This window comes from Fukomys damarensis, unplaced genomic scaffold (genome assembly GCF_012274545.1).
Source record: "Fukomys damarensis isolate Sample0158 unplaced genomic scaffold, DMR_v1.0_HiC HiC_scaffold_11, whole genome shotgun sequence".
In the NCBI taxonomy this organism is placed as follows: Eukaryota; Metazoa; Chordata; class Mammalia; order Rodentia; family Bathyergidae; genus Fukomys; species Fukomys damarensis.
The window spans coordinates 41,718,367-41,741,407 of NW_022900923.1; the positions used below are offsets into that span (position 1 = coordinate 41,718,367).

At 43.9% G+C, this 23,041-nt stretch overlaps 2 protein-coding genes across 3 annotated transcripts in view; both read right to left on the reverse strand.

Annotated features, from left to right (window-relative positions):
- Rabif (RAB interacting factor) overlaps positions 1-346 on the reverse strand; it is a 10,371-nt gene extending 10,025 nt beyond the window's left edge. Inside the window, exon 1 of one of the 2 annotated variants that reach the window (XM_010645065.3) lies at positions 12-346. In XM_010645065.3, coding sequence (XP_010643367.1) covers positions 12-200 — 189 coding nt within the window. In that variant the 5' untranslated portion in view covers positions 201-346. The remainder of the gene's footprint in view (positions 1-11) is intronic. The other variant, XM_033762173.1, reaches the window with a different exon arrangement.
- Positions 347-2,796: 2,450 nt separating this feature from the next.
- Klhl12 (kelch like family member 12) overlaps positions 2,797-23,041 on the reverse strand; it is a 28,836-nt gene continuing 8,591 nt past the window's right edge. Inside the window, exons 4-12 of the mRNA XM_010645061.3 lie at positions 22,122-22,339; positions 14,743-14,892; positions 11,317-11,431; positions 7,841-7,947; positions 6,740-6,935; positions 6,026-6,184; positions 5,609-5,707; positions 4,633-4,819; positions 2,797-4,439 (exon numbers count right to left, since the gene is read on the reverse strand). Of these exons, the coding sequence (XP_010643363.1) occupies positions 4,313-4,439; positions 4,633-4,819; positions 5,609-5,707; positions 6,026-6,184; positions 6,740-6,935; positions 7,841-7,947; positions 11,317-11,431; positions 14,743-14,892; positions 22,122-22,339 (1,358 nt within the window). The 3' untranslated portion in view covers positions 2,797-4,312. The remainder of the gene's footprint in view (positions 4,440-4,632; positions 4,820-5,608; positions 5,708-6,025; positions 6,185-6,739; positions 6,936-7,840; positions 7,948-11,316; positions 11,432-14,742; positions 14,893-22,121; positions 22,340-23,041) is intronic.

Below are 23,041 nucleotides of genomic sequence, written 5' to 3' on the forward strand. Positions count from 1 at the left end.
TCCTGGAGGAGATCGCCATCAGGATTGCTGCCATCGGCCAGGGCTGGCTTCTTCCTCATGGACGGAAGGAAAAGCTGTCGGCGGGAGAAGAGAGCGGTCCCTGGCTGCAGCACGCGAGAGCCACAACGCTGGCACAGCACCGCCTTCCGGTTTCGGCCCTCGGCTGACACTAACTTGTTCAGGTGCCCTGCTGGTTCCATCGCCGCCGCCTCTACAGCGCCCCTCGGCTACGACCGCGCAGGCGCAGTCTGCGCTCGCTCACTTCACTGCGCGGGCGCGAGTCCACTGGGGCGGGTCGCAGGCGTCTGCCTGTCTGTGCGAGGCTCTGCTGCGCAAGCGCCCGCTTTTACTGTCCAATCCCAGTGGCAGGGTTCCGGCAGGCTTTGTGACGGGGACACGTCCTGGGACCAGTGTGACAAGTCCTTCCTCTGTATACTCTCCTGGTCTCCGGGCTCCCTTTAACAGAGCTAGAAAAATAATATTAAGGATGGCCTTACACGTTTAGAGGTCATTTTTGGGATTGAGTGGAGGGACTCGACGGACCCCCCGCCCCCAGCAAAGTTTGTATAGCTACTTTTGTAGGAAGCAATTTAGACAAGGGTGTGTGCCTTTTGGTATTGGAAAAAAGATGTGTGAAAGTTTCAATTGCTAATCGCCGTGACCATTGTGCAGCAAAAACGTTTAGTGCTTTTGGAAACCTGTTAAGTCGTCACAGTTACCTAATGGGGCTTGCACATTTATTCCCAGTGCACACTGAAAAAGGCAAAGAAAATTACTTTCTAGGTCCTTAGATCTACGTGCAACTCCAAAACCACAGCTTGATTATTACAGCATATTCTGTCATCTGTCTGTACAGCTTATTTCTAGTGTAGCAGGTTCTTGGTTTCCTGAACTGGGCAGGGGGAACAGGATGAGGGGGGAATAAATCACCTGATTAATTCTAATCCACTCAACATCTCATGCAAACTTTTCTGTCCTTCACCTTTCATTAGTTGCACACTGGAGTAAGGACACACCAGACATTATACTACACCCTAAGGATATAACAGGCATTTTGTAAAAGAGAATATTTAGTATAAGACAGAGCCAGCCTGGCCAGCCCAAGGTCCTGAGTTTGATCCCTGGTAAAAAAAAAAAAAAAAAGAAAAATAATTCAGACAGACCCAAACCCAATAGCACAAGACACGATCACGGAACAAGTACTGTAAATGGAAGCATGGACTGAGGAGTGATTCTGGGAAGTTAGAAACCGCTTTTCCTAGATGATACCATAATTAGGCATTAAGAGACATTGAACCAGGCTGGGCGGGGAGACCCACTCCCTTAGTCCCAGCACTCCAGGGGGCTGAGACAGGAAACCAGTTTGAGAAATTTGCAATTTAGGGAGACCCGGTCTCAAAAAAGGGCTGGGGAATGTAGCTCAGTGTGAAGGCACTGGGTTCAATCCCCAGTACCACAATCACAACAAAATACATACATAGAAAAAAACTAGGATTGTCAGAAAAGCAAGATTTCAGTGGGAACATGAACCAGGGTGAGCTCAAATTCAGGAATGGTTAGCAGTCCAATAACTGAAGCACATTATGCCTAGGGTGGAGTAACAGTAGGTAAGATTAGAGGTAGCAGCTTTCATAATAGCATGGGTCTAGTTGGGCGTGGTGGCACATGCCTGTAATCCCAGCACTCAGGAGGCTGAGGCAGGAGGATCACTGTGAGTTTGAGACCACCTTGGGCTTCATAATGAGTTCCAGGTCAGTCTCAACTACATAGACCCTGTCTCAAAAATAAAAAAAACAAAAAAAAAAAAAAAAAAAAAATCAGGTGTCTAAAGTTCATGCTAAGGGGTTTGAACTTTTTCATATTGGCAATGGAAATCATGGAATTTTAGGGGAGTATTAACTTCAGAATTTACTGAGAATCTGTTGTATGTTAAGTACTGTAATCCTATCTGAGCACTAAGGAAGGTAACTAATGACAAAATGGAAGAACTAGAGTTTGAGGGGGAAAGGGTAGCATAAAGTTGTCAGATTATTACCCTTAAATCCAACATAAAGGACTGAGGTATGTGGTAACACAAGGAATGAAAATAATGCTAGTGCATTTGGTATAATAAAAGACAAACTGTAAACTTAGAAACTAACTGGATGTCTCTGTATTGTGAGGATGCACAGATACAAGTTTTCCTAGGTTAGGTAACTTAAGTGGCTGGTTGCCAGTTACAGGACCTAGAAATACAGAAGGAACTTCCAAGTTAGGGCAATCTCTGTATTCTTGTGTGAGCATCTGAAGGCATGTAAAACTGGGAAGAGTAGAAAAGGAGTAATGATTTTTACATGTTGTTTTTTTCTGTAGAATATTCTCTTGTAACTTCAGTATATAAACTATTTGTGAATTTGGTTTCAAACTCAAAAGTCAGCCCTGTAGACAGGCTTAAGAGCCGTCAGTACCCTGCCTCTGCTTCTGTCCCCCAGGGTTCTCTCCTGAGACTGGATGAGTCATGGTGCACAGGGTGGCATTCTGGTAGCGGGCACAATCCAATGGCTAAGGAAAGGCTAGCAGGTTGCTCTAGTGAGAATGACTTTCTCTTGCAGCTTCTCCTCCTTTTGCTCTGGAACATCAGGATTCTTGCAGTTCTGCTGGCATTCTGGATGGCTGCTTATATCACGTGCCATAAAGCAAAGAAATAAACAACTGGGATGACTGATGCCCTGAAATTGAAGAATGCCTCCTCTGTAGTTCCTTTGGTTTTCAAGTAAACTCCAAGTCTGAGAACAGCAACTGAATACAGAAGATTCAGGTAAACATTTTACTTATAAGATCTCCATGGTGGTAAAATGCTATCTCTTAGCAACTTTTTTTTTTTTTCAATCTTGCCTCTTAGAAACTTTTAAAGGAAAAACACCAGGGGTATTTGACAAACACACAGGTGACCAGACTGAAGATGGAAAGTACAGCTAATCCTTATGCCTGTCCCCCAAAATGTCTGCTGAAAACAGAGGTGCTTAGCCACATTCTTAAAGGCATTTGAGACAATTTTAATATTTTCTTAAAAAAATACAAAGGAAATGAACTCTGTCAGTTAATACAACTCAGGGAAAAGAGGGGAAAAAATGAAGTTCCAGAGCAAAGGGAAAAATGCATCCTTGTTTAGGTTACCACATTCCCACACCTGCAGTATCCACAAAGCAAGAACTTCACTCCATGACACAAGGGAGCTCAGAATGCGATGGCAAAGGTGCTGGAACTAACTGGAAAGAAAACTAGATGCACCAATCACAGCAGTAAAAACCACTCTTTAGCAGAAGTGTGCCCTTGAAAAACTGGGGCAGTAATCAGGTAGCTGAACTTTTAGGCTGCTGCCACTCCCAACCCATCCCCAAATAAATAATAAGTGTACCGGTATAGTAGTGTTTGTTCAACAAAGACGGACAGTCTTTTACCCATTCAAGACAAACACTGCCAAGGCTACATGAGTCCTGGCAGGGAATAAGACAATTGCAGAATCACAGGTACTTCTAATTAACCCCCAGATATACTGAAGTCTCATCTCAACTTTTGTTCACCATTATTCTCTCAGGGTTTTCAGTGCCAAGATGTACAACTCTACTTTAGAAAGATCTTGGGGAAATAAAAATATCTGTCCAGTAACGTCCTCTTCAGTCTTCCAGGTTGTTTCAGTGGTGTTCCAGATTAATTCACATTGCATCAAAATTCAGCTCCTGTCATTTATTCTAACCTCAGTTCTGAGATGCCAACCCTGTCCCCCACACCAAGGGAGTGTCTTGAGAATCCCTCTCCTGGCACCAAAGTTATGATGGGGGTATTCTTCCTTCTCTTTGCCTCCAGAATGAAACTGTGGTGCCTCTAGCTACCAGTACATTAGAGAAGTTATTTGTTCCTGGAAAAAACACTTGAACTTTACCAAGTTTACTCAAGCTGGTGTCCTTCCGCTTTTCCAGGCTGGACTCCATCCACATGAGGTTCTCTGCCGATGAGGCACAACATATACACATTCTCCCAAGCATGTGGGAAGTCAGACATGACGACAGTGCTCTGCAGGCCAGATGGACAAGGATCCAGTCTTACACCCCTTCAGTGTGCATTCTCTCCGTTAAGTATCTGTTAGCCACCCTTCTGAGGGACTTAACCAGTGTGCGAAATGTGTGTCAGTAAGTACAATCATCACTGCAGTGGTGCCTGTAATCACCCTGTGCACACAGTGAGAAATAAGACATTCTGGAAAGGATCCTTGATTCTCCCACAAAGTGTCCCTTGAACTAGTCACTAGCCGTGGATGGTGCTCCAACAATGGTCACTTCTCTCGGAGAACACACACACCAGCATCACAGCGCTGCGTTCCCATAGATGTCACCACTTCCCAGCTGTCAATGATAGGGTCATAGCATTCAATGCTACTCAACAGGGAATTGCCGTCATATCTGAGCAGGGGAGGGGAGGAAAATAAAAGAAAAAGAAATGAGCTTTCTATTCCTTTACATATATGTCCTTCATTAACATTGTCACGGGAGCTGTCTTGCCACCCCAGACTCTGTCTCCATCCACAAACGGACTGGATACAGAAACTCTTGCCCTAGATGTACGATGATGTTACTCTGGCTTCCAATGCCTCACCCTGCAATCGCATAGAGTCTCCCCCGAAGCACTGTGGCCCCTACATAGCACCGTGGAGTGGTCATACTAGTAACAGTTGTCCAAGAATCAGTGCGAATGTTGTATGCTTCAACGGAAGACAGGTGGGCTGTACCATCAAATCCCCCCACCACATAAATATGGTCATTCAGTAGGGCCACTCCAGCACCTGGAGGAAAAGGAAATTAGCACATGAATGGCACTAAGACTAGGATATAAATCCTAGAAACAAAATATGGTCCTTAATGGCTAGCTAAATTCTAGAGTACATGAGGGACATGGGACTGCCCACACAGGCCCAAAAATCTAGTGCAGCGCAAGTTATTCCATTTGTAGACTCTGCTTAGAACTTGAAATGATAAAGAAAAGTTTAAGTGGCTCTTTTTAAAATTTTCATTAATAGAGTTCACCCCTCTTCAGAAGAAAACAAGGGTGCAAAAAGGCAGGGGCAATAAAGGTGAAAGAAGGGAGAGGAAGGAGAGGAGTTCTGATCACAGTTCTGGTATAACTTTTATGCAGAGGAAGTAAAACAAGCACAGCATGTTGTTTTCTCTTGTCGTACATAACAAGTAGTTCACTTCAGAAGCTCTCAGTGAAAGTAAAGAGTTACTCCTCTATCTTCCAACCTTATGCTTTAGGGGTTTTATTTAACAGACATTTAAGATGTAGCATATGCACAAAATTGTATTAGGTATTCTAGAATGCAGGAAGGTAACAGAAAACTTAAAAAATGAATAAAATAAGACTTTAGCCCTGAAATTTATAATCTAGTTGGAAGTTTAAGCTATCTTTACCCTACTAACTAGGGAAAACAGAGGGATAGAGGAGACTGGAATCTTACTCATACTTACAGTAAGTCTCTGATTTATTCTGTCCTCTGACTACACCCCAGTGCATGTGGAAAGATTTGATGGCACTAAGGGCTACTGTCCCCTCCCTCACATCTGACTGGTCTTACCAGAACGCTTGGTGGCCATTGGTGTAACATTAGTCCAGTGTCCTGTGTGAGGATCATATTTCTCAACTGAATTTAAGATATTCAAGCCGTCATATCCTCCTGGAAGACAAAGCAGAGATCATTCCAGAAAGAAAGGAATATCCTCAGGCCCATTGTCAGCTGGTCTTCTCCAAGTGCTTCGACCAATTCCTCTACTTTCAGTTCTCCCAGAGTTCTAATAACTCGAAGAGAATAACAACATGACCTTTACTTTTTGTGTAGAAGAATAAGACAATTCTAGTAAACAGAAACTATATTGAGATAGACCAGAGTTTTTGTTGAAGGAAGTCTATACGAATTTAATTCTGGTAAAAAGGGATCCCACCCAGAGTCTGCTAACCACTGAGTTCTCTCCATTTTGCACCCCAGCCTGAATACCTAGGCAGTAGATCACTCCACTGGCCACTACTAGTCCAGCACCCTCTCGGGCTGTCTGCATATCGCCCAGCATACTCCACTGGTCAATGTTTGGGTCATATCGCTCCATGCTGGTATGGCGCCTGCTTCCATCAAAGCCTCCAGAGACGTAGATCATATCTGCTCAAAATGAAATTACAGAGCATTAATGAATGAGAGTTCTAAGAACCCTTTTCTCTACAAGTTCCTCACAGGTCCTTCAGATGACTGGGAGAAAAATGCAAAAACAAAATAAAAAAACAGTTGCCCAGGTTGACCTCAAACTTGTGATCCTCCTGCCTCAGCCTCCTCAGTAAAAGAGCTTATAGGCATGTGCCACTATATCTGGAAAACAATTTTTTAATGGGATAAGCGAATTAAATCTCACAGGTAAGAAAGCAGCATAGCAGTAAGGACATCTAAAAAGAATGGTGTAAGACGAAATCCTTAAGTGTTCGAAGACTATGTGGGAGGTTATAAAAATACTGCCAGTTCCCATCCAGCCACTAGAAACTGAATTACCAACCTTGTAGTCAGTGTAGAAATGTGCACAAATACTGAATTGCCTTTTTAAACATGCTATTTCCATAAGCCAAACACTATTCGACTGTACTGATTTCTCCTGGATATTCCATGCTACTGCCAGAAGCAAGCACACTGATCCTGCCACACAATAAGACAAAACACTAAGCCTACCTCCCAGGGTGGTAGCCCCAGCAAGGCCACGTCGGACATTCATTGGGGCCACAGAATACCAGACCCCGTCCTCGTCTGCTGTGTAGTCCAGGCATTCCACTGAACTGAGGCGGGAACGGCCATCATAACCACCAATTACGTAGATCCGGTCATGGAGGGACACTGAGGCCACATACCGTCTCTTTCGAGTGATGCTCTATGAATTCGAGAGGGAAGAGGTACAGAGCATTTCAGTCATGCAGGTTTAGGCCTTTCCTTACATTATCCTTCCTGTTTCCTGCCATTTGTTCTTTTTTTTGAGATAGGGGCTCACTGTGTGGTTCAGGATGGCCTTCAAGTCACAAGAGATCCTCCTACCTCATCAGCATCCCGAGTGCTGGGATCACAGGCCTACATCACCACACCTAGCTCCAGCCACTCATTTTATGTTTCTTCACCTGTCTCCATGGACCTGCTTGAGGCAGCAGTTCATCCTGAGGTGTCCTGCAGCTGACTACCCAATGCACAAAACACTTGCTGTGGTCCCGAGAGATGCAAGCGTTCTGCACATCTGCCTCATTTCAAGGTTTCTGACAGATTCTGATGCTTTCTACGACCAGTATCTGACTCCTCTCCTCTTCAAAAGCACTAAGCTAAGAGACTGATACTGTTTCATAAAGTGGAAATGTATTTCCACATTGGTAATCAAACGGCCAGGACTCCTGGGTCCTAATAGGAAGACTGCCTAAAATATCTCTTTTTCTCAGAAATGATTACTATACTGAAACAGATATACTGAGGGAGATAAATTCTGAGTTCAATTTAGCACAGTCTAATCCTGGGCTCAGTTTAATACAGCACACCACTGGAGCAGCCTGGGAGCTTCAACAGTGGTGGCCAGTTGAACTGAGTCTGACACGCAACCAATGACATTTCTGAGGACAAATCTAATCTGAACGGTCAAGAAACTGTTTATTGAATACCAACCGTATGTACAACACTGTTGTAAGGAATATTGTGCTGGTACCACGCTTGTCTGCTCTTAGGGCTGCATTAGTTATCAGCAGCAGCTGGAAAGGATATTTAGGCTTTCTGTCCAGGAATGGTTCCACCATCACTTACCGGCAAAAAGCTCCACTCCTGAGTCTTGGGGTCATATTTTTCAACCACATCGATGGGAGACTGCTGGCTTCCAAAGCCCCCAACCACCAGAAGCACTTCATTGGCTCCTAAAGACAAAGGCAGTAAAGGTAAGTCACTTTAGGATCCCGGGCTGTGTAACTACTCCCAGGGAAGCAGAAGTAGAAACAGTTCTAGGGTATTCTGTTTTTCACCCCAGCAGTAGTCTGAAACAGGAGATTCACCACACAGCTGCCTACCAGGAACACGAATCTTGAGGACCCGAATCTCTGAAATGCAAATTCCTGGACAACATTAAAACTGTAAAAGGCAAACCTGAATAAACCACTACCCATTTCAACCTAGCTAGATGACTGACTAACACAGTAACTCAGGTCCTCAGGCTAGAGGCATCCCTTACTTTTCTCAACCTGCAAAACCCAAATTGAGAGGGGTTCTTGTTGTTGTTTTTTGTAATGGGAAACAAAATTCCCCTAATCTTGTCATTAAAAAGTTGCAGGCTAAGACTTAGGAACCAAGTTTTACATTTAAAAAAATCTCTTCCATGGCTATGTACCACATTTCCTGCCAATTCATTCAGACTGCAGGCAAGAAGGACAAGGCTTTTAAAGGAAAGTCCTTTTCTTGACTTCTGGGAAGATGGCAGAGTAGTGAACAGCAGGAAAACAGCTTCTCTGAGATTTGGCATCCAGATGCTAGAATATAGCAACATGAGGACAAGGAAAAAGAGGGGAGTGGGTCCCTAGGACCCAGCAAGGATCTGAAGAGAACTGAAGCCCACAGGGAGAGCGAAAAGAAAGTCCTTTTTCCTACTGTCCTAAAGAAGTCATTTGACAACCTTTATATTCTCACCATTCCTCCAAGGCTTTATTCTGATAAACTATTTCCTACACTGGCTTTTAAAACAAAATCAGAGGAAATTCTCTGTGCATTCTGTTCTACTAAATTCATGGAGAGGAGTTTGGCAGAGCTCTGGACAATTCAATCACTAGGAAGGCAGTTAGGAGACCAGGATGATCTTATAAGCTACCTGCACTTGAAAAGACAAATGCAGCACCTTGAAAGTGACAAGAAACATGGAGACACCATTAATGAGGCACCAAATCTGACAATCATCATCAATGGCTGCTATGATCAATAGAGGGAAAGCTAATATAGTACCATCAGATGCTGTGTTTACTGATATACAAACAGAAAGGAGAACACTCCCACCTATACAGTAATGTCTCTAAAAAACGTAACATGAAAGCTGGGTGTGGTGACATATGCCCATAATGTGGGAGGCTGAGGCAGGAAGATCACACATTTAAGGCCGGCATGTGCTACATAGGAAGTTCAAAGATGGCCTGGGCTAATACCAAGACCCTGTTACAAAGATACATACATAAAGTCAAAACAAAAAGAAAATATGTGAGGAGCCAGGATTTAGCTCAGTGGCACTGTGCCTGCCTCCCAAGTACAAAATCTTGAGTTGAACCTCCAGTACTAGAGGGGGGGAAGAAAAAAAGAAGAGCTGGGGTATAGTTCAGTGGCACAGTACTTGCATAGCCTGCCCAAGATCCTGGGTTCAGTCCCCAGCACTATAAACACAGAGAACTTGAACTTTACCAAGCTTCTATTATAATAATCATCAGTATCTAGGAAATGCAGCCGACAGGAGCACATGCTAAATGATAATGTAAGGACAGCAAAATCCAGATTATGGAAAACCCTGTAAGCCAAAAAACTTGGTTTAACAAATAAATTTGCCAGAAAAACCAAAAGGAAGAACGGAAAAAAAAAATCTATAGATCAAAAGAGCTCAGAGCCAGGCGTGGTGGTGCACAACTGTAATCCCAGCTCTCGGGAGGTTGAGGCAGGAGGATCACTGTGACTTGAGACCAGCCTGGGCTACACAGTGAGACCCTGTCTCAAAAAACAAAAAAGCTCAAGACAATGGGTAATCAGTGCAATGTGTGGACTTTGGATCTGGATTTGAACAACTTAAATCTTTAAAAACTAACAATGAATATTTACAGGAAGAAACTCAAGGGCACACAGATACACCAAAAAGAAAGAAGAGGGGCTGGGGTGGTGGAGCTCTTGTCTAGTGTGTGCAAGGCCTGCTTAGAGTTCAAGGCCAGCCTGCACTAACGTGAGACCCTGTCTCAAAAAAACCAAAACCAAAACAAAACAAACAAAAAACCACTCTGCTTAAACTTTTCAATGAACAGCTTAACTATTAACATTCATTGCATGATTCTAACATAAGAGCAAGAAAAAAAATACATACTTTTACACATTACATAGCCAGGCTTTTGAAGAGTGAAGCAGGGAGACTAGCAAATGGGACGAGAAGAAATACCTGCGTACTTACTCTGTAGCGGCTACGGTGCCACGCATCTTACCCACGTTATCTCATTTACCTCCCCTCCCCAGGAGCCAGTGAGTGAGAAACCAGCCTTCAGTAGAGGAAGCAACACAGCCTCAAAAGGACCAACGCATTCAACAGTTACCGGCAGGCCGGGCTGTGAACCCGAGTCTGCTCACGTGTCGAGAGCTGCCCTAAGCCTTTCCATACCTCACTTCAGTTACTCTGGTAACAGCCTTAGCGGTAGTTGCTATGCGATTATCACTCTGCAGACGAGCTAAGAGAGGCACAGAGGTGAAGGTTCCTTCCCGAGTGAGTGCACCCAGGGCAGGTGGGCTGCGATCTGCACCCACAGGTCTGGCCCCAGAGCCAGGCTTGTGACAACTGCACGTCACTGCCAAAACACTTGTGTTTTCTACTCTATTGGGCTCCTTTTCCTCCCTGTTTTTGTTCTAGAATGAAGAAGAACACACACGGGGAAGAGGAGAAGTGGGTGGAAGCACACACGACATTCAAAATAACCGTCTCTGACAGAATCTAAAAATACTGAAATAAAATTATACAATACGACAACTTATACGAATCTTTTATACGTCATCTTGTTTAATCACAAAAAGTTACATGAAACAGAGAAGATATTTTTGGTTTACAAAAAGAAAGCTTAGAATGGTGACTTGTTTGAGATGAGACAATAAAAGACTAAAAGCAACCACGGGGCTGGGGATTTAGCTCAGCGGTTCGGTGGCCTGCCTTGCAAGCGCAAGGACCCGAGTTCAATCCTCGGTACCCCCCCCCCCCCAAAAAAAAGCAGCCAGCCACAGTAGCACACATCCATAACCCAAGGTATGAAGGAGGCTGAGGCAGGAGAATCACAGGTTTGAGGCAGGCTAACCTAGGCAAGACTGTGTCTCAAAATAAAAAGCGTTTGAGATGTAGCTCAGTAATAGGATGCCCTCGACTCTGAAGCCCAGTACCACAAAAAAGAAAAAAAACTAAAAGCAGGTCTGCAGTGAGGTCTCGGTGCTTCTATAGAAAATGTTTTCAACTACACTACGGTACCTGCAAGGGGGAGCTGAAAACGACTCCTTCTGCCGAGACGCCAGCTTACCTAGGCGAGCCCTGGTCCGTGGGCCCTGCATTTGGCTCCGAAGCTCAGGCCTCAGGTGAAACTTCTTTGCTTCGTCAACCAGATCTCTGCACTGTAGGCTACAGCGGATGAATGGCTGAAATGAGCAGACACCCAAGTGAGGCAAGTGGGCCACTTTCTAAAGCCACAAGAGTAAACTGACACAAAGAATGAATCTAACATAGAAAGCCAGACCCCAAGACCTGTGATTCCAGGATGACTGATAATAACTATGCTGTGGGTTTCTAGAAGTGATTTTTACAATTTCATTGCTTTACTGAGGTACTAGGGATTGAACGCAGGGACTTCCCATGAGGCTACATCCTCAGCCCTTTGTATTTTTTTATTTTGAGACAATTTTGCTAAGTTTATAAATTGTGTGAGCTGGGTTCAAACTTGCAACCCTCCTGCCTCAGTCTCTCAGAATGATGGGATTAACGGTATCTGCCACCATGCCCAGCTTTATTTTCTTTCTTTTTTCTTTGGTGGGGGGTGTTTGTTTGTTTGACTCAGGGTCTTGCTGTGTAGTTCAGGCTGCTCTTGAACTCACTATGCAGCCCAGGCTGGGCTCAAACTCATAGAGATTCTCCTGCCTCAGCCTCCCGAGTCCTTGGATTTCAGGTGTGTGACACTACTCTTGGCTTTTTCATTTTAAAAATAGGTAATATATAACATGGATCAAAACTGAAATGATATAGGGGCTGGGGATACAGCAAAGCAGTACATTGCATGTTTAACACACAAGGCATTGGGTTCAATCCCAAATACAAGTACGTACGTAAATATACCAGGCCATCTGCCTCTGCACTCACACGTAACTATCTCTATCGATCCCTACAGCCTGAGGTGATAAAGATAAGTATATAATAACCAGTCCAGTCTGCCCCCAACTTACGAACAAGTTCCATTCCAGGAGAATGTCTGTGGTTCATTCCTTAGTCCAGCAAGGTGAGTCTTACACACCTCTGACACAAATACACAATGTGTACTGCTTTGCACTTTCTAGCAGTCCCTCCACATCAACACTGCTTCTCCTTTTGCTTCCAGGCATCCTGGGCTCTGAACAAGTGTTGCACTGCTGTCCATAGTCACAGACAATGTCCAACAGGCACTTGTGCCACTTCTGCAATTTGTTCGCATCCCCGGGATGTTCCTAATGTGAGGGAGGTCTGTTCACATCTGTGAAACTCTGCACTTGAATGTTCATGAGGACTTACTGTACTTGTTACTGTTGTTGTTTCTGAGACACAATCTCACTATTGAGGCCCAGGCTCGCCTCAAACTCTTGGTGATCCTCTTGCCTCAGCCTATTGCATCACCAAATCCAGCATACCTACTGAAAAGTTTAAGGCCTCCATCATTTTCTGGGTGACGGGGAAGGGTATCTCTTCTCTGGAATAATTTCCCCAAGGTTCACAGCATTGTCAAGATGCCTGTGTGTATTTTAGACAGCGCTGTGCTGACATCTGCTCCCTGGATTCTCTGTATCCTCCTCTGACTTGCTCTCTGGCCCGCAGACTGGCCTAATGTGTTCTGTCAACAGCTCCCGTGCCCTCTGGCTTTTGTTTGGGATTGGCCTCAAGGAATGTCAAGGGTCCTCTAGACCCAGAGACTCTATGTGACTCATTCCTTTCAGGTTCTGGCATCCACTCCTCCAGTGTAGTCTCTCTGGCTTAAGGGTCATTAACAGCTTGGCTCTATTAGATCCCTGTTATTTCACGGTCTTTTGTTGTTCCTTTATATTCCACCTTTTTTTCTGGTACCAGGGAATGAACTCAGGTCCTTGTACTTGCGAGGCAGGCAGTGTCATCACTGAGCTACATCCCCAGCCCATATACTCCACCTTTGTACACAAATGCTCCTTAAATTGTATAATTTTGAGCATGTCATCTGTTCCCTATTAACCTGACCCAAATAGTTTTTAGTATGAATTAGGAAAATAAATAACAGTGCATACCGAAGTACAAGACAGATATGGTTCTAAAAGCATCTGCAGGGCCAGGGATTTAGCTCAGCAGTGCAGCCCTGTGCCTCACAAGCGCAAGGTCCCAAATTTGACCCCTGGTACCAAAAAAAAAAAAAAGCTTCTGCATATTAACTCACATAGTATTGACAACAACTATGAAGTAGGGACTATTATTTTATTTCACGGATAAAAAAGCTGAGGCACAAATATACTAAGTAATCTGCCTATGGGTCACATAGTTAAGTGGTGGATTTGGGATTTCAGTGCCCTAATTCTGGCTTTAGAGTCTGCACCTAACTATGATGAAAACTAGACTCAGGGAGTATATAGATGAGTTTTAAGAAAGAAATTACAAAGAGGTAAAAATTAGAGATATGACACTAAGCAACCAGCCCACAGCTTTCCTAAGGGGAACAACTGGAAAACTGGTTTTGTATTTAACCCCTGCAAAAGATCCAGGGCTGGGCCAGCAATAGAAACTTAATTTACCGACCTGTGCCTTACATGCATGTTATAATCAGTTCCTCCAAAGTGCGGCCCGGGTAACAGGTGTAACACATGGCAGAAATTATGAAACACTGGGAACTTAAACTGAACAAAAATTGTTATCAGTGAGCTCAACACTGACGAAAGTTGATTCTAAAATGTATCTAACAACTTTCATGCTGGCTTCAGTAAAGGTAAAAAATAAACACGTTTGCTAAGAAGTATCTTTGTCCTTTTTTTTTTCCAGGACAGTATGTAACAATTTATATTTAAAGGAAACAAAGTTTATCATCTGATGTTGCTTAAATAAAACACTTAGGGCATGTTAAAAAAAAAAACAAAAAACAGGGCTGGGGATTTATCTCAGTGTTTCCACTGCCTACCTCCCAAGTGCAAGGTCCCAAGTTTGATCCCTGGTACCTAAAAAAAAAAACAAACCAAACCAAACAAAAAAACACAAAATTCAGTAAAACTACTGATTTTTATTTGTGCCAGGAGCCCTAACAGTCAAGCTACTGATTTTCTTAGAAATATGCATGGGAAATACCCAGCACTGTCCTCTCTGACATTCCCAGAGAGGCAAACAGGAGAATGTGCCTGTATGAAAATGATCAAAGCTGGGTGTGGTGGCACACACCTGTAATCCCAGCACTTGGGAGGCTGAGGCAAGAGGATCTCGAGAGTTTGAGCTAGCTAGTCTACACAATGAGACCCCTCAGGGGGAAAAAAAAAACTTTTGAAACAGGGTCTCCCTAGGTAGTGTAGATTGACCTTGAACTCATTATGTGGTCCACAATGGCCTCAAACTCAGTGATCCTCCTGCCTCAACCTCCTAAGGGTTGGGATTATAGCTATACACCACCAGGCTCGGTTGAAATGGATCAATTCTGAGTACACAGTACTAAGCTGTAAGAGACAGTCGAGGTTCTGGACCCTGAGTGTCCTGCACAACTCACCTCAGCATCAATGACATCCGTGATATACCTGGGGGTCAGCAGGGGCATGCGCACATACTGTAGCAAGTCAGGCAAGGACTCTTCACGCTCCTTCTTGGCATGCTTCACCCAGTTGATGACAGCCTCAAAGACTGGTTCTTCAGAATCCACCTGTGAATGTACAATTACACAGCATGGATTTCTGCTTTGCCAACTGCCTCACAATCTCAGTAAAGAACCAAGTTTACTTTCTCCTTTCTGCGCCCTGGTGCCCACCACCATTATTCCCATCTTTCTGAAACAGCCTCTTGGGAAAACAATCTTTTCACACGCAGAAAAAGAATCACCATCAACTTGTGTGAAAACAAACAAGAAAATTAAGTACCCAATGAGCCACCGGAGTCACGTGTTAGTCTGTTTCAGACATTTTTCAATCCTGCATTTTATGTATCCGCAGCACAGCACTTGCCTAGCATACGCAGGGCCCTGGGCTTTAAAGCCCAGAGTGAGGAGTGGTGTGAGGGAGAAGTGAGAACGCCCGGGACAGGCCTCAGCTGCTGCCGCTGCATCCACATCCAGTGCCTACCTCCTGCCGCTGTCGTCGCTCAAGAGGAAGGCAGAGCGGGACACTAAAGGTGAAAAACCCATGGTGACAACAGCCGCAGAGCAGATCCTTAAGGCTGTCTGCTACACCAACTCCTTCAAAGCCAGAGCCCAAGCTAAAAAGGCCCTGCCAAGAAGGGAGAGAAGGTGCCCCAAAGGAAAAAGGGGGAGTCAACGCCGCCAAGGATGGGTGACCCTTTGGGAAAACAGAAGTGAAGTGACGCAAAGTAAAGTGTGTGCCTCTCGGGTAACTGCACCTCTGGTGACTGGACAGTCTGAAATACTCTGATCAAGCAGATTTTTGCTTTACTTTTTTTGTTGTTTTGTTTTGTTTTTTGAGACAGGGTCTCACTATGTAGTTGAGACTGACCTGGAACTCACTATGTAGCTCAGGCTGGTCTCGAACTCACAGTGATCCTCCCGCCTCAGCCTCCCAAGTGCTGGGATTACAGGTGTGCGCCACCACACCCAGCCTTCTTTACTTTTTTTTAAAGCTATGTTGTTAGCTCTTAGAACACTTCATTGTGGGTTTTTTTTTTGGTACTGGGGATCAGGCGGTGGTGCCACTGAGCTAAATCCCCGGCCCCACTTCATTGTGTCACTCATACGATGTCTCCAAAGCTGGACTGATGTGGAAAAAACATCTCTCCTTGATAATTCTGAGAGCCTTCCTCTTGGCTCCCAGGAGTCCCTGATGGTCACACACAAGGCCGCCTCGGCACAAATGCCTTGTGGTATGGGGAAACTTCCAGTTCATTTGATGCCCTCCTTTCCTTTTCTGCCATCAGTACAGACCTGAGTTAAGCCCAGAAACCTACTGCGACCTGACTCCCAAAACTCGGTGTTACCAGTGTGTCAGCAATGCGGACTTGCTGGTGACGCTCAGATGGTGTTCGACCAGAGTAGTGAGTTCCTTTTCTATACTGTGGGTCTTCAGACTGATAATTCTGCTGTTTTCATTTCATTTCCTGAAGTCAGGGTCAGCTTGGGACAAACTGTTAAACAACATGCTAAACTGGGCGTGGTGGCACACGCCTGTAATCCCAGCACTCGGGAGGCTGAGGCAGGAGGATCGCTGTGAGTTTGAGACCAGCCTGGGCTACATAGTGAGTTTCAGGTCAGTCTCAACTACATAGTAAGACCTAGTCTCAAAAAAAAAAAAAAAAAAAGCTAAATGCTAAGTGTCAACCCTCACTCTAAACTTTCTCCACTCAGAGCATGGAACGAAGACTTCTTTAGATTTTATAGTGGATTTCTGGTATTTGGTGGCCCATTCAAGAAGTTGTTTGAAAGTTGTTGTATACCATTAACAACTGTGTGCCCATGTCCTGCCTGAAATACCACGGTTGTTTATGAACAGTATCTTTAATAAAGCTGGATATAGTTTGGTTTTTAGGGGGGACCCAGTATGAGGAGGGAAGAGAAAGAAAATAAACTGGCTCTGAAAATAACTTTTACTTATAACTACTGTCTAATGAGCTCCAGGTTCTCCTCCACATCATCCCCTCAACCCCCAGAGGTAGAAAGCTTCTCTTACATCAACTGCGTGAAATGTTAGCATTTGAGCAACTACCATGTAGCAGACATTGTGCCATTTGAGATGACGTATTAGAGGACTTAGGTCTAGGCTTCCATGACAAGACGGATAAGGTGAGACACATCCTTAAAAATTATTACATCACCAGAGGGATACCAGGTATAGTAATGCCAGGAATTCCCACAGACACACTCCTAAGTAGAGGTCTTGCACCCTTCCCTAGCATCTAGGGCTTAAGAACTGTGAGAGATGACTTTTAGAGTATCACTATGACTAGATTAAAAAACTGTCCCATGAAGGTTTCCCAAGAACTCTGGTACTCTGTGCAGAAAATAATTCAGAAAGTTAATTCCTTTTATGGATTTACTGAATTCCTACTACATGCCAGCCATTGTGCTAAAGCTAATTACACTGTGATGAAAAAACCAGCTAAGATCCTAACTGGAAAACCGAACAGTTCATTGTTAACACACACTGTAAAGGAAAGGTCCTGGGGATAGGAGGAAAATAACATGAGATTTCCTGATTTCGACTGGTAAGTCAGGGAAGGCCTCCCTGTGAAGCAGCGATAAAGTGACAACTGATGAAGGAGTGGCAGAGAGCCATGGAGAATGAGTATTTCAAGCATACAGATGAGCATATCCAGAAGCACTCAGACTAGCTGCAGTCTGATACGGCAGCCGCCAGCCGAGAAAATTTAGCTTTGAGGTCACAACAGCCACACTTCAGCGGGGCGTGGTGGTGCCTGCCTGCGATCCCAGTATTTCAGAGGCTGAGGCAGGAGGACTGCCGTAACTTTGAGGCCAGGTGGGCTACACAGTGAGATCCCGTCTCAACCCCGTCCCCCAGTCACATCTCAAGTGGCCACAGTAACATGCGGCTAGTGGCTGTCAAGCTGGGCAGTACAGACCATTTCTACCTACCCTCCCTGGACAATACCCTAAGGCTTGAGGAAATGAGAGACAGCCAGTGGAGCAGCAAGGATGAGGGAATGGAAGGGTGCTAACGGGGGAAGCTGGAGAGGTAAGGAGTATCAGAAAACTGGGTTTTATCCTAAGAGCAACAGGAAATCATTAAAAGGTTTCAACCAGACTAGTAATATGACCTGTTTCAGTCACTTTCTCATTGCTGAGACACCCACAACTCTAAGGAGAAGAGGATTATTTTGACACAGTTTGTAAAGGTTTCAATCCAGTTAGCTGGCCCCAAGGAGGCGGGGTGGCATGGCAGCAGGAAGCAGAGATCTCTCAAGGGAGGAGGGAAAGAGGGAGGGAGGTAAGGCTCCTCGAGGCCACGCCCCACTGACCCACCCCCTCTGACCAGGCTTGGCCTCCCCACATCACCTTTCGCTGTAAACTCACCAGTGGACTGGTCCAATGATCCACAATTCAATCACCTCCCACAAGCCCCACCTAGGAGTGAACAAGGCTTTGGGGGGACATCAAGATATGAAGCCTAATACGACTGTACCATGGCTAGAACAAGTAGAACATTTTAGAAGACCTGAGAGCGGAACAATCAGCTAGATGCTACTCTGGCACAACAGGAAAAAGGTGATGGTATGGAAACTATCACTGTGGCAGTGCTTATAATGAAGGAGGACGCTTGCAAATGGGAGGTCACACTAATCCAGCCTAGTGAAGCATTAAATCCGGGGACAGTGCAGAAAGGTGTCCACGATTTGAAACATTTCTGTTGTTGTAAGAGAATGACTGGCATTCATACGCTTAAGTGTGTACATATCGTGCTCTGGCACATTCTCGGCTTAAATTAGATCTATCAATTGATGAGAATTGGGGCCAGGATGTAGCTCAGTGGCACTGCGCCTGCCTAGCAAGTGCAAGGTGCTGAGGTTGATTCTGGTACTGGAAAAAAAAAATCTCAATTGAATGAATAGAGCTTATTGATTTTCCTAAAGACAAATTACAGTTGAGGAGAAACAGTTAAATTGGGGGGGGAACCCCAACATTAGTGAGTAACTATGGAGAAAAATAAATTTTTTCCACAACTCATCTTGACAAAGATTTCTCTCCTGTTCCAAGCACTGGCATTTTCATTTACATCCCTGAACAGCCCTATGTATTAAGTATTAATACTGTCTGTATTTTACAGAAGAAGAAGCGGAAGGTTAGCAGTTAGGTAACACATACCACATGCCCACACCATACCCACGTTCGATTAACAAACCCGTATTGTCTTAACCATTATGATACACTGCTCCCCACAAGTACTGTTTAACTTAAAAAGAAAAAGTATTAATTAGCCACTGGGAGTCAGACATCTGGCTCCTATTTCTGGCTGGTATATGGAACACACACAAAACAATTGTTTGCTGTCTTTCCAGATAAAAAGCAAATACTTGTCTTTTTGTTGTTGCTTTTGGTACCTGGGATTGAACTCGGGGCCTTGTGCTTGCGAGGCAGGCGACAGAACCACTGAGCTAAGTTCCTGGCCCCAAATACTTGTCTTGACACAGACACTACTTAAGGAAAGCAACATTTGAGCTCTCAAACTGTTTTTTCATTTTAGCTTCTAAATATGGTTATTTGCTCTGTCCTTTTATATTCAAGAGTTTTAGACTATTCCAAAATAAATGACTTCAATGACTGCTTCCTGATTTGGACAATTAGAAACAAGCTGATCACATGGTGAGTTCAGGCCCCAGAGGTTAAGAAGACAGAGGCCAGACCACCTGGGTGTGAATCCTGCCTCTACACTTGCTGGCTGCATGATCACAGTTAACCTCTGAGCTTCAGTGCCTCTTTGTGAAAGTGTGAGAAGATAAAAAACTGAATGGAAGCTCTAGGGCATGGAGATGGTGCCTGTCGTATTCACAACTGGACACCAGCACCTGGAGCTGTCCTAGGTACAGTAACTGCTCAATAAACATCTGGCAAGTAACCAACGGTAAATGCTGAGTAAATACTAGCTATTTTATTTCTACATGCAGGGAATTTCAGGTCTGTAGTGCCCACCATATTCATGAATAAGAAAAATGAAGATAGGGCCAGGAATTTAGCTCAGTGGTTCTTTGGCCTGCCTTGTAAGCACAAGGTCCTGAGTTTTAGTTCAATCCCCCATACCAGAAACAAACAAAAAACAAAGGTATTCTAGTAGATTGCCAGTTTCCAAATCTGAAGAATAGGGGGTTTGGCTCCTGAGGACAACAACTTAGCTTTATCAGATTCTTTTTTTTTTTTTCCTTTTTTGTGACAGGGTCTCCCTTTGTATCCCAGACTGGCCTTGAACTCTCAGGGATTCTCCTGCCTCAGCCTCCCAAGTGCTGGGATCACAGGCCTGCAATATCATGCCCACTTCTATCAGATTTCTGATTAAGCATGTATCAGTAGCAGACTATATCTGGGCTGATATGCAACAGCATGTCAAGCTCGGAAATATATCTTCTATAGCTGAAAAAATGATGCTACTAATGTGCCCTAGTCAGCTTTTTCTCAGAAGTCACTAGGAAAAAAATGTAAAGAAAATTTGTCTAAAATGAAATATATTTAAAACTTATCATATTATATAAAAACTCTAGTCCTAACAAATCAGGGAGTGATCATTTGGCTTACAAAAGTGTATCAAAGCCAGGTGTGGTGGTGCACGCCTATAAATCCCGGCACTAGGGAGGCTGAGGCAGGAGGATCCCTGTGAGTTCAAGACCAACCTGGGCTACATAGTGAGTTCCAGTTCAGTCTCAACTACATAAAAAAACAAAAAAAAAAAAAAAAAAAAAAGTGTATCCTACAATTTCTGCAAACAGCAACTTCTTCCTATTATACTTATGCTATTAATCAAATTCTGATGCTTTCCAATAAATTTCTTGTTTAATTTTTTTCTTTCTGGTACCAGGGATCAAACTCAGGACCCTGCACTTACAAGGCAGCACAGAACCAAGCTAAATCCCCAGGCCTCTTGTTTAAATCGAGATGCCTGTAGAGGTGCTACTGACTTCTGGGAATATACTACCTTAAAGTCTGTGTTTTTCTTATTACCAGAGGAGAGTAAGAAGGGGAAAACAAAAATAAACTTTGATTGCCTCAAGAATCAACTTTCTCCTACCTACAACAAAACCAACAGAACAGGTACAGTGTTATCTCACCACTTGGCTTTGCTGGGTATTTTCCCAGAACTTACCATCTAAATTAAAAAATTAAAGCATAGAGACTTAAGTGCTATGGGCTCCAAATATATCTAACAGCCCTATATTGGATTTTCTCAGTCCTAATTTTCAGCCTAATTATAGACATATGTGCAAAACTTGGCTAAGGTACTGTTACTCTGATTTAGAATTAGGACGGAAAAACACACACACATACATACTCACACACAGAGATAAAAGGAAAAAAAAAAAAAACCCAACCAGAATTAGGACTAAGAATCTTGCTGTGTTTGGCTGTTGAATGCCTGGCTGGTGCGGTAGTTTTCCCTCTGCTAGGTGAAGCCTTACTCGTTAATACCCAGTTCATGTCCCTTTTTCCCACCCCCGTGAACCTGCAGTAGGCTGTTATGATCTGGTTCATGTTTGTGCAGATCCTCACTATCAAACTTTTGTCATTCCTTTTAGTTTTTGTTTTTTGTTTTTTTTGGTACTGGGGATCGAACCTGAGAACTTACACTTGTGAGGCTGGCAGTGGAACCACTGAGCTAAATCCCCAACCCTGTCATTTTCTTTTTGATCCACTTCTGGGCAAATGTTTTCTTTCATGTAATTAATTTCCTTACCTTGTATAGGTCCATTATTATCTAATACAGATAGATAGACAGACACACAGACAGACACACAAACAGGGAATTCCTAAAAGCAAGAATTATATCTTACTGGGTTTTGGATCCACAGCACCCGGCAGAGTGATTGCTACAGCATATATATCTTCAATAAATGTTTCTGAAATGAGTGAATGTGCAATACATTATTTTGGAAGAATTTACTTCCAATTTCTGCTTATTCTACACTCTGATTTTTCAAACACTAGGATCAGGATCATATATTTAATGAAGGAAAGTGGTGAACTCCTTCTCCATACATACGCAAACACATTGACAGCTTTGAAGTCAATATAGACAAATAATTACAAAGCCCTGACACAGAAACAGTAACTCCATCCTGCTTTGCAAGTTTTTAATGGCCCAGGGTTTTTTTTTTTTTTTTTTTTTTTTTTTGGTACCGTTGCGAGGCAGGTGGTGGAACCACTGAGCCAAATCCCCGGCTCTAATGGCCCAGTTTTAAGGCAACCAAAACACCAAGCCTAAACTGTACCTGAATTTCATCACACTTGATTAGCTTCTCCACCTCGCCTTGACTTAGAAGAATGAATTCTTCGTGCTGGACCACTTCAGGAAAATGCTTCTGGCTAAAAACCTCAGCTGCTTGCATCAAGTCAACACAGTTGTGAGTTTCAGCAAAATCCCTGATACCCAGGCAATTAGAAGGGTCCAGCTGACTCTCTAAGAACTCACAGCAGGCTTGCTTCACACCTAGGACAAACACAAGCAGTGAATTTCTTCTCTATGTGTTGTACACTGGCTCAACACTTAAAACACAAGATTAGGACCCCACCCCCAGTACTGGAGAACGAACCCAGGGCATTTGCACTGAGCTACATCTCCTGATATTCTGGAATATTTTGGTTTTCAGAAAGGGTCTCACTAAGTCACTAAGTTGCCCAGGCTGGGCTTAAACTTGCAGCCTCAACCCTCCTGCCTTAGCATCCCAGAGTGCTGAGATTACAGAAGTGAGCCACCACACCTGGCTATAAAATTAGAAATTTTATCCTAAAGGAATTTGAATTTTATTTCTGTCTTATGTGCTGCACCACTTTCTCTTTTTTTTTGTACCAGGCACAGAACTCAGGACCTTGTGCTTACAAGGCAAGCAGCGGAATCACTGAGCTAAATCCCCGGCTCTCTTTTACTACTGTTTTTAAAAACAGGGTTTTACTATGCAACATAGCTCAAGTATGGCCTTGAACTCGTAGCCGAGGCTGGCCTCCAATTCGAAGCAATCTTCCTGCCTCAGCCTCCCACAGTGCTGGGATTAACAAGTGTTCACTACCACGCCTGGCTTGTATTACTTTCAATAAAACTTTCAGATCTGTCTCTGCCTCATCTTAAAATGTATACAGCAGCTGGGCATGGTGGTGCACGCCTGTAATCCCAGAACTCAGGCAGGAGGATCGC